The 15,063-nt window shown below is 53.9% G+C and overlaps 1 protein-coding gene across 1 annotated transcript in view; it reads left to right on the plus strand.

Moving 5' to 3' along the window:
• Window positions 1-15,063, plus strand: part of ATP9A (ATPase phospholipid transporting 9A) — a gene marked incomplete in the record, with an annotated part of 136,893 nt that overhangs the window by 109,497 nt on the left and 12,333 nt on the right. The window contains 6 exon segments of the mRNA XM_027775056.1: window positions 2,519-2,617; window positions 5,369-5,458; window positions 5,578-5,722; window positions 6,463-6,527; window positions 10,022-10,177; window positions 14,477-14,541. Coding sequence (XP_027630857.1) covers window positions 2,519-2,617; window positions 5,369-5,458; window positions 5,578-5,722; window positions 6,463-6,527; window positions 10,022-10,177; window positions 14,477-14,541 — 620 coding nt within the window.

Here is a 15,063-nt window from a genome sequence, read left to right on the forward strand (position 1 = left end):
GGCTGCCACCCCGTGTCAGGTAGAGGTTAGAGCGCGGGCTGGGAGGAGGAGAGGAGCCGGCAGTGTCTTCTCTCAGAGGGCAGCTGCCGTCACCTCTGTCCCTGCAGCTCTGAGCTGGGCAGATGGCTGGGAGGTGTTTGCTGTCACCTACCGCCCCCCTGACTGCCCCCTCGACTGTGCTGGGCTCCCTGACACCAGGACCGCAGTCTGTCCTTACTGCTTAGTGCTGAGCCAGCATCCAGCGTGCTCGATTGTTCATTATATTCTGAGTGAGTGACCAGCCCACTGTCTGTCTGTTGGTGTGGCCAAAGGAGTGAGTGGCTAACAGCTCCACAGAGTGACCCAACTGTCAACAAACTGCCAGATTTACATTTGAACTCTACTGTTTGAAGCCCCCAAACACAAAGACACCCAACCCACTGTTTAGTATGGAGTAACCAGTAGAGGGCGCCCGAGGACCAGACTGTGTCCGGGCCCCAGGTGAATATCTGCAAACCAGCTCACAGCTCCTGCAGCCCTGTAGTTTTGCCACACCCAGAGGCAGCTCCCTGCTGCGTCCTGGGCCTGCGTTTGGAAAAGTGCCTGCCCTGAAACAGAGCCACTGGAGGAGCACGACTCTGACCCACAGTAATAACGAGCTCCCAGCTACCTCTGTCCCATCCGGAGCTCACACTCGCGTGCACGCTTCCTTGTAGACCAAGTTCTGTCGCACGCTCCCAGGAAGGCTGCCAGCAGAACCCTGGGTTTCACAACAGCTCTGCTGCACTGAGGCGTTTTAGTCTGGCACTGGTGGTTTCTAAGCCCTCTCCTCCTGGATCGTCAGAGAGGACGCCTTCTGCCTCCAGCTGTGTCTTGGTGTTTTATTTGCATAACGGAATGGGACTTCTCTTTCTGATTTTCCTGGTAGATGCAAGGGGGCAGGACAGTGCATTGGAGGCAGGTTTGTTTGTAATTAAGGTCTAAGGTACGATCTTTAACAGGAACTTTTTAAAAAAATTTATTTAGCTTTTTTAATTTATTTATTTGTTTGTTTTAATCTGACCAGAGAGGGATAAAGTGAGACAAAAAGTAAGTTGCCAGGTCCAGGATTCAAACCGCAGTCAGCCATGTGGGGGTCCAGCACCCTTAACTACCATGCCACCTGCCAGCCCTCTTACAGGAACTTTTCTACTTCAGCCCACTTTGCAGACGCAGAAGCGGAGGCTGAGAAGGGCGGCTGCACTCCCCGGGCTATCGCACTGGGAAGCAGCCGGGCTGGGGCTGGGGCTGGGGCCTTGGTTCTTCCCTCGGACCTTCCTCCCGTTGCAGTGTGGGGGCACCGGTCGTCCTGTCCATGGTTTCCAGACCTCGAGCATTAGCTTAGGAGCTCAGCCTGTGACCCAAAGGCACGCGATGGAACTTGGTGTTTACAAGGAGCCGCGCCTGCGTGTTGAGCACCCGATGGCCCGAAGTAGCCGGGGGCTCGTGATCACTGGGTCTGAGCCGCGCTCCTCCTGTGGCCCTTCCTCAGCGTTGATTCTCTCACGCGGACCCGAAAGCTAGTGCTGAGCCACGATCGCTTTGAAGAAACCTGCTTTTAGGCCAGATAGGGTTTAAGGGACCACAGTGACCCGTGTTAGGTCAGCCCAGAGGAAGAGGCCGAGGGCTCTGTCCCCGGAGGGGCCAGTGTCTTGTCCTGACGTCTTCCACCTAGGTTCCAGTCCTACCTCACTTCTGTCACCCCGGACAAGTGGCCTAGCCTCTCAGCACCCGTCTCCTGCCACCCAGAGTTAGCCGTGAAGGTAGTTCGTCCGAATGTGGAGGGCACTTTCTGGGTGCCGGGAGGCGCGGAATGTCGGTTTACTTTCTTTCCAGTTCTTCCCCACTGCCTGCCTTCCCCTGGCCTTGATGCCAAGGCCTGTCCCTGCAGGGAGCAAAGAGGACAGACGGGTCAATGTGGTGAAGTGACAGAGCAGGAAGCACATTTTGTTTGGGCCCAGTTAGGAGAGCTAGCCGTGTGGCTGTGGGGTGGTCACTCGCCCTCTCTGTGCCCACGGCGGCGAAGTGCAGAATGTCGTGATTCAGTCTAGAAGAACCTGGCACATTTACACTGCCGGTGTCTTTTAGGAGACTTAACCCCCAGGAGAGTCTGTCAGGAGTGACTGACCGGGTAGAAGACTGTCATGGACAGGGCAGTGAGCGCTCACTCCTCCAGCCTTTCCCGCATCTTCGAAGGTTTATCGCGTTATGAAAAATGCCCAGGGAGGGTTGTGAGTCAAGGATTGTGCTTGGTGACGTCCCCTGCCCTGCGGGCCGAAGGCTCTTTCTCAAAGCATCACAGCACCAGCAGGGGGCACTCAGGGCCCAGGGCCCTCACATGGGTGTTTTCTGTGGCGTGTTGGGGACACCCAGGTCTCGAGGAGGTAGACGGGACACAGCAAGATGAGCTTCATGTCCTTGGAAACAGCTGACACGGGTGCCAGGCCAGCCTCAGAAACTAACCGGCGGGCCTCTGCCACTCTGTCGTGCTGCATTTCAGGTCTGGATGCTGACGGGGGACAAGCTGGAGACAGCTACGTGCACAGCGAAGAATGCACATCTGGTGACCAGAAACCAAGACATCCATGTTTTTCGGCTGGTAAAGTGTTCTCTGAGCAGGGGTCCTGTGGGGACAGAACTTCAGTTTATCCTGTAACCTTATAACCTCCGGGAGCCCCCAGAGAGGGGAGGAGGAAGCTTAGACCACCGTTGGCTGGGTGGGGTCACTGAGCCACCCAGGTGCAGGCTAAAGGATTCCTTCCAGTAATTATGGGGCCCCTCATTCCAGCCCCGGCTAATGCTGTGCTCTCACCCTTTTGGGGGTCACAGTCCCCTTCAAGAAGCTGGTAGGTGTTAGGTACCTCCCCAAAGAAGCAGCTCTGCTCGTACCTGTGACACTGCGGGTGTGAGTCCCAGGGTTTCACGTCAGCTCATACACGTGAAGTCGTGCGAAGGATTCTGGGATTTCCTGTCAGCTCGTACGTGTGATACTGGTGTGTGGTTCCTGGGTAGCATGGCCAGGTCCCTGGATAAGAGAGAGATTCCAGACTACCACGCCAGCCTGTTTGCCCTCCTGAAGGGACACATTAGGGCCACCAAGGAACAATGGGAAGGAGGGATGCAGGTCACAAGTTACCTGCCCCCATGGCGAGACTTGACCAAAACAAAGCATGCTTTGGGCTCCTCCCTGCAAGGGCTGTGTGGGGCACTGCTGAGTTAGGAAGGTGAGGGGCACTAGGACCCTTAGGGTAGGATGTAGCAGTCCCACTCATCTGAAACAGAGCCAGGGTGCCAGCCAGCTGGGGGGCTCTAGATGTTTCAGGCTCTCCCCCATGTCTGCCTTGGTCCGTGGCACAGTGCAGCTCTCAGAAAGCCGTGAGTTTCGGAGCGGCAGAGCTGCACAGGATCGGTTCTTGGTTATTCCGGATTCTGTACTGGGAACTCAGCCACCCCTGGGTTTACTGTGACCGCCATAATCAGTACCCGGGGCACGTCCATGGTCACGTGCACACGGCCGGACAGTGGCGACATGTCTCAGTTGTGCATGTTCTCGGCCGAGGTCCCACCAGGCGATGTTCTGTCTTGTTTCAGTTCTCATGTTGCGAGTGAGGGTCCTGTTGTAGTCTGTTTCCGTGTTCTGGTTTCGGCTTTGTGTATCTGTTTGGTGGCAGTTTTGCTGTGTGTTCACAATGGCCCCCAAGTGTGGGTCTTCAGTGCGGGCAGTTTGCTAAGCCCCGGGAGCCCGTGATTCGCCTGACAGAGAAAACCGGCAGGTGAGCTGCACTATCGGCTGTGAGTTCAGCATCGATGGATCAAGATGGCTGTCTTTTTTTTTTCCTAAAGAATTGTTTATTTGATTTTATTTATTCATTTATTATTATTATTTTAGAGAGAGACAGAGAGAAAGTGAGAAAGCAAACCACTAGGTCTGGGACTCGAACCATGGTTGGCCATGTGAGAGTGTCCAGTGCCTTAACCACCATGCCACCTGCTGGCCCCGAATCAAGATGTCTTTAAGCAGAAATGCATGTGAAACCAAGTTACTTACCAAAGTTATTTACCAGTCGTCTGACAAAAACACTGTGCCTAGAGACTTGCAGAAACCTCGCCCTGTGTGCCCTCCAGGCCGAGAGAGGCCGCTTTGGCTCAGCGTCCACACAGCTGTGTCTAGCATGCTGCCATGACCGGGAGTCAGGCCATTGCAACTGAGTTCAGGGCTGCAGCGCTGCCGGTAGGCTAGCTGCTTGTCTTTATAAATAAAGCTTTATTGGGGTGCACAGATCCCCACTCACCTTTGCATTGTTTATGGTTCCTTTTGCACTCTAATGGCAGAGTTGAGTAGTTGTGACACAGACATATGATCCCCAAAACCTATAATTGGTATTTTAAAAAAATTTTCCAGAGGGCATGTGCACTCACCAGAGAAGCAGAGGGACAGATGAAGCACCCACTGTGGGGAATGGTCACACCACAATCCCTTCTCCATTCCTCCCTCCTTTCAGGATTTCAGTCATGCATCCACACACATCTGGTGTGTTTATCAAGCCACTGGACCCAGGACTTGAACCACATGGTCATCCACATGGGATCTGGCTGCCTGAACCGCCAGGCCATGGAACCAGCCCCAATTTGCATCTTTCAAAACCTGTACTGTTTGGGACTAGCAGATAGCATGATGGTTAAGGTGCTGGACTCCCATGTGTCCGAGTGTGGTTTGAGTCCTGGGCCCAGTGACTAGAAACTCATTCTAGGCGTGTGTGCATGTGTGCCCAAAATCCCGAGAGCAGAGTGGAAGAGAAGGGATGATGATGTGGCTACCTCCTGGAGGGGTGATTTCTCACTTTCTGTCTCTTTCTCTTTGGTGAGCACATGCTCCCTATGGCAAAACCTAAAAAAAAAAAAAAAATCCCCAAACCCTACACTGTTTAACACCTGCTGTTTACGGAGAAGCCAGCCACCCCTGCTAGCTACCTGGCTTTGCGCGGCCACAGCCTGCTAGTTGCGTCTTACTTTGGTTGGTAACGGATCCCTCCCACCTTGATTTGCTTAAGACGAGGTAGACAGCCGCATCGGAAATCCGTGAGGACAGGCCACGCGAAGTGCTTGCATGTGCCCGCCCATGACCGCCGTGTGGTTGCACCTCGTCCTGGGGAGATGGCAGGCCGTGGCTAGAGGGCAGGTATCCCAGTTCCCACAGGAACTGACAGACAGGATTATCTGGGTCTGGCAGGGGGTGGCAGTGGCCCGGCTGGGGCAGCCCTTGTCATCACACCAGCTCCAGGAAGCTGCTGTTTATTTTTCTTCCATCTCTGGAGAACAAGGCATCCTCCATCTCTCTGTGCCCCTCCAGGTGACCAACCGCGGGGAGGCCCACCTTGAGCTGAACGCCTTTCGCAGGAAGCATGACTGTGCCCTGGTCATCTCTGGTGACTCCCTGGAGGTGGGTATGGGAACCCCTGTGAGCTGGGGCCTCCCAGGAGCATGGGCCTCTTCCTGCTGCGGAGGGTGGCCTCGGCGGATGGCCGTGGCTGAGCACTTCCTGTCTCTCCACTCCCACAGGTCTGCCTCAAATACTACGAGTACGAGTTCATGGAGCTGGCCTGCCAGTGCCCCGCCGTGGTCTGCTGTCGCTGCGCCCCCACCCAGAAGGCCCAGATCGTGCGCCTGCTCCAGGAACGCACCGGGAAGCTCACCTGTGCAGTAGGTGGGCAGCCCCAGTCCCGGCCCTGCCTGCTGTCTACCGGGCGGGCTCCCATCAGCGCCGTGGGGCTCGGCACCGCGTCCCCTGGCCACTCAGGCCATGCCTTCTTCGTCCCGTGGGCTTTGGCCCTCTTTTTGCTATCATTGGCAACATTTCCCTCAGAGAGAGCTGATCAGCATGGCCGAGGGCTTGTCCTTTTTTGCTAATGATGCAGGGACACGGCACTCTGGGGAGGGGACGCCGCACACCACAGAACTGGGTCTGGGTTTGAATCTCTGAGTTTTATAGCTGGGCGCCCCAGGTGGCTTCCCTCACCACCTTGGGTCGCAGTTTGCTTATTGATAAAATGACAGTAATAATTGTGGCTTCCCCAGATGGTGCTTATGAGGACTAAAAAGCGTCACATTAAAAAATGCTCGCCGCAGCGCAGTTAGTGCTCGGTGGTGCCCCGGTCACTGAGGAGGGTGTGCAGTGGTTGCAAGCACTAGGCGTGGACTCAGCCCCACTCCCGCCACTCAGGGCTGGGGGCTCGGAGCCACTTGGTCTGCCGACACCCAGTAAGTTTGCCTGTGACATAGGATCTGGTAGCGTGGGGCTGTGGAGCACGAGCGGCCATGCAGGAGAGGCGCTCAGGGAGCGCTCAGGAAAGCAGACGTGACCACGTGAGAGCGAGACGGGAGAGTCCGCTTTCCTCGCCACCCCGCTTCACTTTCCGGTCTGCTCTCTGGCCTGTGTCCCGGCAGGTGATGGGGGCAACGACGTCAGCATGATCCAGGAGTCGGACTGCGGCGTGGGCGTCGAGGGGAAGGTGAGCACATCCTCTCGGCCACAGCTGGCCTCTTTGCCTCTGCATGCTCCTCCAAAGACGCAGCTGCGATGCTGCCGGAAATCCCAGACGAGAATGCAGAGTGGAGGGGGCACGTAGCCTAGCTACCGCGCCTCACCTGCAAGCCAGAGCGCCCTAGTGCTGTATCTTTTTTTTTTTTTTGGAGAGGTTTTTGCTATAGGGTGCGTGTGCTCGCCAGACAGACAGAGAGGGACAGAGAGACAGAAAGCAAGAAATCATCCCCCAGGGGGGATGGCCACGCCACAATCCCTTCTCCTCCATTCTCCTCTTGGGATCTTGGGCATGCATGCACAGGCGCCCGGCGTGAGTTTAAGCCACCGGGTCTGGGACTTGAACTGCGGTTGACTACGTGGGAGTCCAGTGATGTAGCCATTACGCTAACTGCTGGTCCCCCTAGTGCTGTATCTTACAGACAGGTGGCAGCTTTTTGCCTGCAAAACTTTTTTTTTTTTCTTTAAAGATTTTTGCCATAGGGCTCATGTACTCTCCACAGAGAGACAGAGAGAAAGATAGTGAGAGGAAGAGTGAGAAATCACCTCTGAGGGGCTGGCCACGCTGCAATCCCTTCTCCAGTCTCCTCCTGGGGCTTGGGGCACACACGCACGCACCTGGAATGAGTTTCAAGCTGCCAAGTCCAAGACTCAAGCCATGGTCAGCCATGTGGGAGTCCAGTGCCTTAACCACTGTGCCACCTGCTGGCTCCCCAACAACTAAGCTGTTGCAAAGGCTGTTTCTGCATTCCCAGGGCACGGCGAATGCCCTTCAGTCTGAATGCTCCCAGTGGTCAGCGCTGTCCGTGAAGGCACTGGTTCTAGCTTGGGGTTGGGCATGTGTTCTCGCTGGCCCCTCACGCAAAGGCCCCGGCAGCTGCAGTGTTTGGAAGTCTGCCTGCGGTGGCTTTTCGGTCCCCTACTCCTCATCAGCGGCTTATCAGCCATGTGCCAGCCTCTTGGAGTTCACTGTGTCCTCTCTGCTGGGGTGATTTCTGAGTGACAGTAGGCGAGGAGGGGTCTGGAAAGACGGGGTCCTGGAAAGACTCTGCTGAGGGTCAGGGGCATCCCCTGTACATTTTGCTGCATATCCTTGTGAATTTAGCTCATCCGAAACTTTTTTTTTTTAATACCCTTTTTGGGGGTAACATGTGACTGACCACAGTTTGAGTCCCACACCCAGTGGCTTGAAACTCATGCTGGGCGCATGTGCATGCATACCCAAAATCCTGAGAGGAGGATGGCAGAGAAGGGATCGCGACATGGCTGGGGGATGATTTTCCACTTTCTGTCTCTCCAGTGAGTGCATGTGCCCTGTAGAAAGATCTCTCTGTCAAAAGAAAAAAAAAATCCCCTTTCTTTCCTTTCTGATTCTCTGGTTCTCAGCTGGGTGGTCATTATTTGAAGCTGCAGGTTTAACTGATTCTTGAGTGGATGTTATTTCTGAAATCTCTATAGATTTCCTGAATATAAGTTTTAAGAAACAGTGACACTGAGTGTAATATAGAATTCTTTACAAGTGTTTACAGAGAATGAAGACACTTCCCCTCCTGTTAAAATATGACATTCTGATTCCTTTGTTTTTGGGAGTGTGAAAAATATACGTGCTCACTACAAAAAATGGAAACAGTTTGGAAAGAAAGTAAACCCCTTCTGTTAGACATCTGCGTCGAGCTAGTAACAGGGTTTATTCCTCCCCAAGTATCTCTCTCTGTAAATTACTGGCTATGGGCATGTGCATATTTGACGGCTATGTCTTACACATGTATGTGTATTACTTTCATGTGTAATTTAAAATGAAAAACATACTATGTATTTTGCTCTGCAGCTCACTTAAATCTGTGACGGATTTCTTTCTACATCAGAGTGTGCGGGGCCATCACTTCTTACCCTCCCTCTTTTATTTTTAAATTTTTAATTAAAAAAAATTTTGCCATAGGATACATGCGCTTGCCAGAGAGAGACAGTGAGAGGGACAGTGAGAAATTACCCCTTGTGGGCCCGGCCATACCGCAGTCCCTTCTCCTCCATTCTCCTCCTGGGATTTTGGACATGCACACACAAGTACCTGGTGTGATTTTCAAGCTGCCAGGTCTGGGACTTGAACTGCAGTTGGCCACGTGGGAGTCTAGTGCCTGAACAACCATGCCACCTGCCGGCCCCACCCTCCCTTTGTATTTTGAAAAATGTCACCCCTTCAGAAAACCTGAACTAATCGACGAGCACCCGTCTCCCCTCCCGTTTCCCCGTTGTTGACGTCCGCCGCGCCCTCGCTCGCTCCGAGTCCGTTGGAAGTACCCTGCAGGCACGGGGTGATCTTACCCCAGGCACCTCAGCGTGGCTCACTTACGAACAAGGGCCTTCTCCTAAGTGCGGTAGCATCGGTATCGCCCCAAATGCAACGTCAGCATATTAATTCGACACAAAATTCACAGTCGAATTTCCTCAGTCATCGAAGTATTTTCCTAACGGAACAAAAGCTCCAGGAATCCATTGAGAGTCACACTTGCATTTCTTAGCATGTCTTTGTGTCTCTTTAATAGTCTTTGTCCATTTTGGCGAGGAAGGAAGGAATGTTCTGTTTTCCGTGACACTGGTGTTTCTGAAGCTTTTGGGACAGTCTCAGAGCGTCCTGCAGGCTGTCGGTCAGAGGGGCTGGACCGCGTCCGTAATGGTGTGAGAACCTGAAGGGGAACCACGCTCTTTCCTGCGTCCCATCAGAAAGCCCTGCTGTCCTTTTGTCCCACAACTGGCCTTAACCTTGTCCCTTTTGAAGCGCGAGAATTCTGTTACGTAGCTACACTCCTACAAACGTGCAGAGCTGTGTGTTCAGGAATGTTCTAGTTAGCATGTTAGTAGCATCAGGTTTTTTCCCCTCTTATGTTTACTATTTTCAAAGAGTTTTTTTTTTTTTTAAATTTGATTTTGTTCATGTGTGCTCACCAGAGAACGAGAGAGAGAGAGAGAGAGAGAGAGAGAGAGAGAGAGAGAAAGTGAGAAGTCACTCTCCTCTCCTCCCAAGATTTTGGGCACACATGCACATGCATCCAGCATAGTTTTCAGGACTCCGGGTCTGGGACTTAAACCTCGCAGCTGGCCAGTAGGGATATAGCCGCCTTCGCCACCATGCCAGGGTCTGACTTTAAGGGAACAGAATGTGTCATGTGAAACACCTATCTTTGATTCTTTGCTACTTACGAGATGGGCCAAACCCCCAAGGCTGAGTATTAGATCACTCGATCTCCAAATTAAAACTCTGTGATTCAGAATATTTTTTATTTAAAGAAATGCCTCTTTTTAAGTCAAGCCTGCACTTAGACCACCAACTGTGTCGAGCTGGAAGCCAAAGAATCGCTTACCGAAAGGCTTTGAAGATCCCCTTACCGCGTCTTGCTTTTTTCAGTGGAAAATAAACGCTTGCTTTGACCTCACGTGCTGCTGACGGTGCCTCTGGTTGGGTTGCAGGAAGGGAAGCAGGCTTCGCTGGCTGCAGACTTCTCCATCACTCAGTTTAAGCACCTCGGCCGGTTGCTCATGGTGCACGGCCGGAACAGCTACAAGCGGTCGGCTGCCCTCAGCCAGTTTGTGATCCACAGGAGCCTCTGCATCAGCACCATGCAGGTGGGTGGGCAGTGGGCTCTCCGTGGGTGCACATGGTCATGCTGTGGGGTGGGCAGCGGGCACCTCTCCATGGGTGCACATGGTCATGCTGTGGGGCGGGCAGCGGGCTCTCCGTCCTTGGTGACGCTGTGGGGCGGGCGGCCGCCTCTCCATGGGTGCACATGGTCATGCCACGGGGCGGGCAGCCAGCACCGCTGCATGGGTGCACCTCGCTATGCCTCGCAGGCGGGTGGTTGGGGGCCCTCTGCAAGGTGCACAAGGCAACATTGTGCAGGTGGGCGGGCAGGTGCTGCGGCTGTGTGGTTATCATGGAAAACCCTGGGAATTGGACTGCTTTGGTGCTGTTACCCTGAGCTGGTCAGTTTCAGGCCCCATAGGCCAGGCTGCGCAGACAGACCTTGGTCACCAAGTCTGTCTGTGCTCTGCCTGGCTCCTCTCGTGGGTGGTAATGGCTGCTCTTGCCCCGTGGCATGGATGTGAGCCTCTGCAGTGGTGCCCGCACAGGGCTTGGCAGGAAGCAGGTGGCATGTCCGTCCCAGCAGGTGCTATGAGTGGAGGTGAATTACTACTGTTGTTTCATCAGCGGGAAAGACGCAGTTAAACGCCAAATGTATGCATGCCCTGATGTTCCACACACAGGCAGGAGCCAGCAAAGAGCAGCCACGGGACAAGGGCAGCTTCCTTCTCCAAACCCTGACGTCCATCCCAGTGTCTGTCAGGCAGCGTCTCAGTCCTCGTGCAGCCCGAGTCCCCCTCATAGGTGGACTCTGAGGCCAAGTGGACAAGGGCAGCTTCCTTCTCCAAACCCTGATGTCCATCCCAGTGTCCGTCAGGCAGCATCTCAGTCCTCGTGCAGCCCGAGCCCCCCTCACAGGTGGACTCTGAGGCCAAGCGACAAGGGCAGCTTCCTTCTCCAAACCCTGATGTCCATCCCAGTGTCCGTCAGGCAGCATCTCAGTCCTCGTGCAGCCCGAGCCCCCCTCACAGGTGGACTCTGAGGCCAAGCGAGGCTGAGAAACTCACGCCATGACCCATAGGGCCTTCGTCTGCCCAGGCAGCTGGGCCTCAGCACTTGCTCCTGAAGACACTGAGCCTGGGTGTGCTAAGGCTGCCCCCTCTTGCAGGAAATGAGCATGTGAATCAGGCAGTGCCAGCCTCATTGTATCCAGCAATTTGAAAAATACTCCAAGCACATGCTCATGTGTACCCCAAATCCTGAAAGAACAAAGAAAGGGAGAAAGGACTGAGGGACAGGCATGACCTTCCCCATTGAGGGGTGCCTTCCTCACTCTCACTCCGTCTCTCTCTGTTAAGTGCACACACCCTTTCTGGGGGAGTGAATGAATGTGTATATACACACACACACACACACACACACACACACACACGTGTGTGTGTGCGTGCCGGGCGAGTTTCAAACCACCAGGCCCAGGACTCGAGCCACGGTTGACTACATGAGAGTCCAGCAGCATAACCATTCTGCCATCTGCTGGTCCTGCATCTTGCTCCTGTGTTACTTTTTCTCCAGAAGATTCTAGAGGGTGTCACCATTTCCCACGTTCCTCTTGCTGGGCCTTTAGTCTCTCATTGGGCTCTCGTACTCACGTATGTGCTAGGAGGAGGTCCGGGGCAGGAAATGGAAACTGTTTGGTGTTGAAAAGCTACTGACCGCCTCCCCTCCTCTGGCAGTGAGGTGAAGATGCTCCCATGGGTGTGGTGAGAATGAGGGAGTAAGATCCTGAACCCACATGCCTTCCTAACCGTGACACAAGCATCTGCGACCTCGAGCAAGCCACTTGACAGCTCAGGGCCTCAGTCTCTCTGTTGTAAAAAAGAATATCCTAAGGCATGCTCACCAATGTTAATAAAAGTTAACCGAGGCCGGCCACAGTGGCACAGCAGAATGTGATGCTGTGGTACCCTGGTTCCTGTCCTGGGCCTCACTGCACACACCGGCCACATGTGTGCTTGCCTGGGGTCCTGGCTGGCTGAGACTGGGCAGGGTTGCAGCGTGAAGACCCTGTTGAAGGTTTCTTTCTCTCTTAGAAGGAATAAATGAATACATTTTAAAAATATTAAGTTTTATTTATTGCTATTACTTTTAAACTTGCTGTAGGGCACATGTGGTCCCCAGAGAGAGAGGAAAGAGGAGGGAAGAGAGAGAGAGAGTGAGAGAGAAAGCTACCAGGTCTGGGACTTGAACATGGTTGGCCATTTGGGAGTCCAGTGCCTTAACCACCTTACCATCTGCTGGCCCCAATGAATGAACTTTTAAGAAAGCAAAACAGGATAATGTATAAATAAGAGGTGATACTTTAATTTGTAGGAAGGTGTTCAATCTTGTGTGAAAGGCATTCGAGGGATGTTGCTTCATGTACCCGAGAGCTCACCTCCTTACCCCTCCACCCTCCTCCCACCACCTCCAGGCCCGTGGGGGTGATTTTAGTTACGTATTTGTTGTATTTGTGAGTGGAGGAGCCTTAAAGCGATTTGCATCAAGTCTACGCCTCAGCGGCAGGCGTGCTCGCAGGGCCACGTGTGTACCTTGAACTCCCGTGAACTCCCTGATCGCACTGGGCAGTAAGATGGCTTTACCCATGGGCAGTGTTCTCTGCTCATCCCCGTGTATCAGCGGAGACGCAGAGGCAGATGAGCTGCCTGGATGTCACCTTAGCAGCCATTCAGGAAAGCATCCCAGGAGGCCATGTGCTCTTCGCACCAGAGGAGATACCTGCAGCCCCTGTCCGCTGCGCGGGACATCACTGAGGGAGCCAGCTAGAACTGCACCTGGCTTTCGTCTCTGACACGCGCGGCAGTGTTGATGTTTCCCAGAGTATTCTTGTCTAGATAAAGGCTTTATGGTCAGTCCGGCTCTCAGAGGAAGGGGTTCCTGATACTGGTGTGAAAACTGAACCAGATTCTTGACATTTTTACAACCATCCTTCCTGGACGGCAGCCCAGCCTAGGAGAGAAGTGGTTTGGCCAGTGGCTGTCAGGGTGCTGTGATTCTGAAATGTTGGCTGGAGCGAGACCAAGGCTGCCCTGGCTCTAGTGCTCCAGGTGCCTGCGTCCGAGCTCTGTGCCCAGTAAGTGGCTGGCCCTTTCCTGCCTTCCCTGCTGCCCATTGCAGGTGACGAGCCACATGGTTCTGCTTAGATGCTGTTCCTGGTCACTGGGATGGTTCAGCCAGTCTCTAGGTGTCCAGTTTGTTTTTTTAAAAGACGTTTTGTTTTAGGACACGTGCACTCACCAGAGAAAGACAAGAGACAGTGAGCGGGAAAGTGAGAAATCACCCCCCAGGGGGGATGGCCATGCTGCAATCCCTTCTTCTCCATTCTCCTTCTGGGATCTTGGACACGCACACACATGCGCGCAATGTGAGTTTCAAACCATCGGGTCCGGGACTCGAACCGTGGTTGGCCATGTGGAACTCCAGGGACATCTGCTGGCCCCTCGGTGTTCAGTTTTTATAAAGCCTTCAGGCAGTGCTTGTTCCTGGCGTTCCTTTGGTTTTATGCTAATTAATACCAGTGAACTTGGAGACCGTTTTCCCTCCACCAGCCGCAGTTGTCCAGAGGAGGAACTAACAAAGGCTTGAGCCTGACTCGATCTTACTGGTGTTCGTGGCCAGTAGCTATTGTTTCCACATCAAGAAGCAGATGAAATTTGTAAATATCTTTGTTGCTTTTGGCTAGTTGCAAAAGTAGGCTCATTTGCAAAAATCTCCAGAAACACGTTGGCCTGTCACGTCCAGTGTGAAGCCTACTCTGCCACCCCAGCCCCCGAGGTGGTGGTGCAGAAATATGGGATATCTTCTCACGTGTGGGGGCTTGTTTCCCAGTGCGCGCACAGCCACCTGGAGTGTGGACAGGCCTGGGGGCCGTACCTGCTCCAGTTCCTCTCCTATAATACATGATGGTGTTAGTGTTCATTCTCCTGATGGCCTGGAGCTGTGCCGAGGTCACGTGCAAAGTCTTCCTGGGTCTGGTGCTTAGTTCGCGTTTGCCGAGGAGCTGAGAGTGCTCTCTGAAGCTGTCAGATTACTCAGGCAGGACTCCGGGCTGTGCCACGAGTCGTGTGGCCGTGGGCAAGCCACTTAACCTGGGCATGCCTCGCTTTTCTCCTCTGCGTAATGGGGATGAGGATGACAGTAGCTACTTCGCAGGGTGGTTGTGAGAATGAATGAGCGAACGCAGAGAGCACGTCTGTCCGTGAGGTGGAGGGGCGCGCCGTGTGGCAGGAATGGGCAGACGTGAGGGCTCCCGTCATGATCTGAGTCACCCCTTTCTCTTCACACAGGCCGTCTTCTCCTCTGTGTTCTACTTCGCCTCCGTTCCTCTCTATCAAGGATTCCTCATCATTGGGTAAGGACAGCCAAGCAAGGTACTGATGTTTATGAAACCTCCTTAAAATGCCACAGTGAGGAGGCGCTTGGGTCTCCGGGTCACCTGGACTCCCGGCCCCAGGGAAGGCGGGTCAGCAACGTGCGTTAGAACCCTCTTGAACAGATGCATTTTTGGAGCGTTACGCGCTCACAAGACTGAAGAGGTTGCCCTGAGCATGCAGCTCTCCGTACCTGGTGATGACAGAAACGCCCCGAGGCCAGAGGGCTCTGCTGATCAAAGGCGAGAGGGAAGGTTCAGAGACACGGGGGACTCATGGGGTCCCAGGTAAAGGGAGTGTCCGACTGCCCTGCCAGCCCGAGTCAAGCCCAGGAAAACGTCCTCAGTAGAGCTCAGAGCAGATCTGGCCCCTCTGGGCTCTTAGGGATGTGCATGTAACAGAGCTCACCTGTGGTGCCAAAGTGACAGAAAGGGAGTCACTCGGACGTTTGCCACCACCAAAGCCACCCCGTTCTGGAGATGGGACTTCAGTGTTTCTTTCAC

Source organism: Tupaia chinensis, unplaced genomic scaffold (assembly GCF_000334495.1).
Source record: "Tupaia chinensis unplaced genomic scaffold, TupChi_1.0 Scaffold000049_1, whole genome shotgun sequence".
Classification (NCBI taxonomy): domain Eukaryota; kingdom Metazoa; phylum Chordata; class Mammalia; order Scandentia; family Tupaiidae; genus Tupaia; species Tupaia belangeri.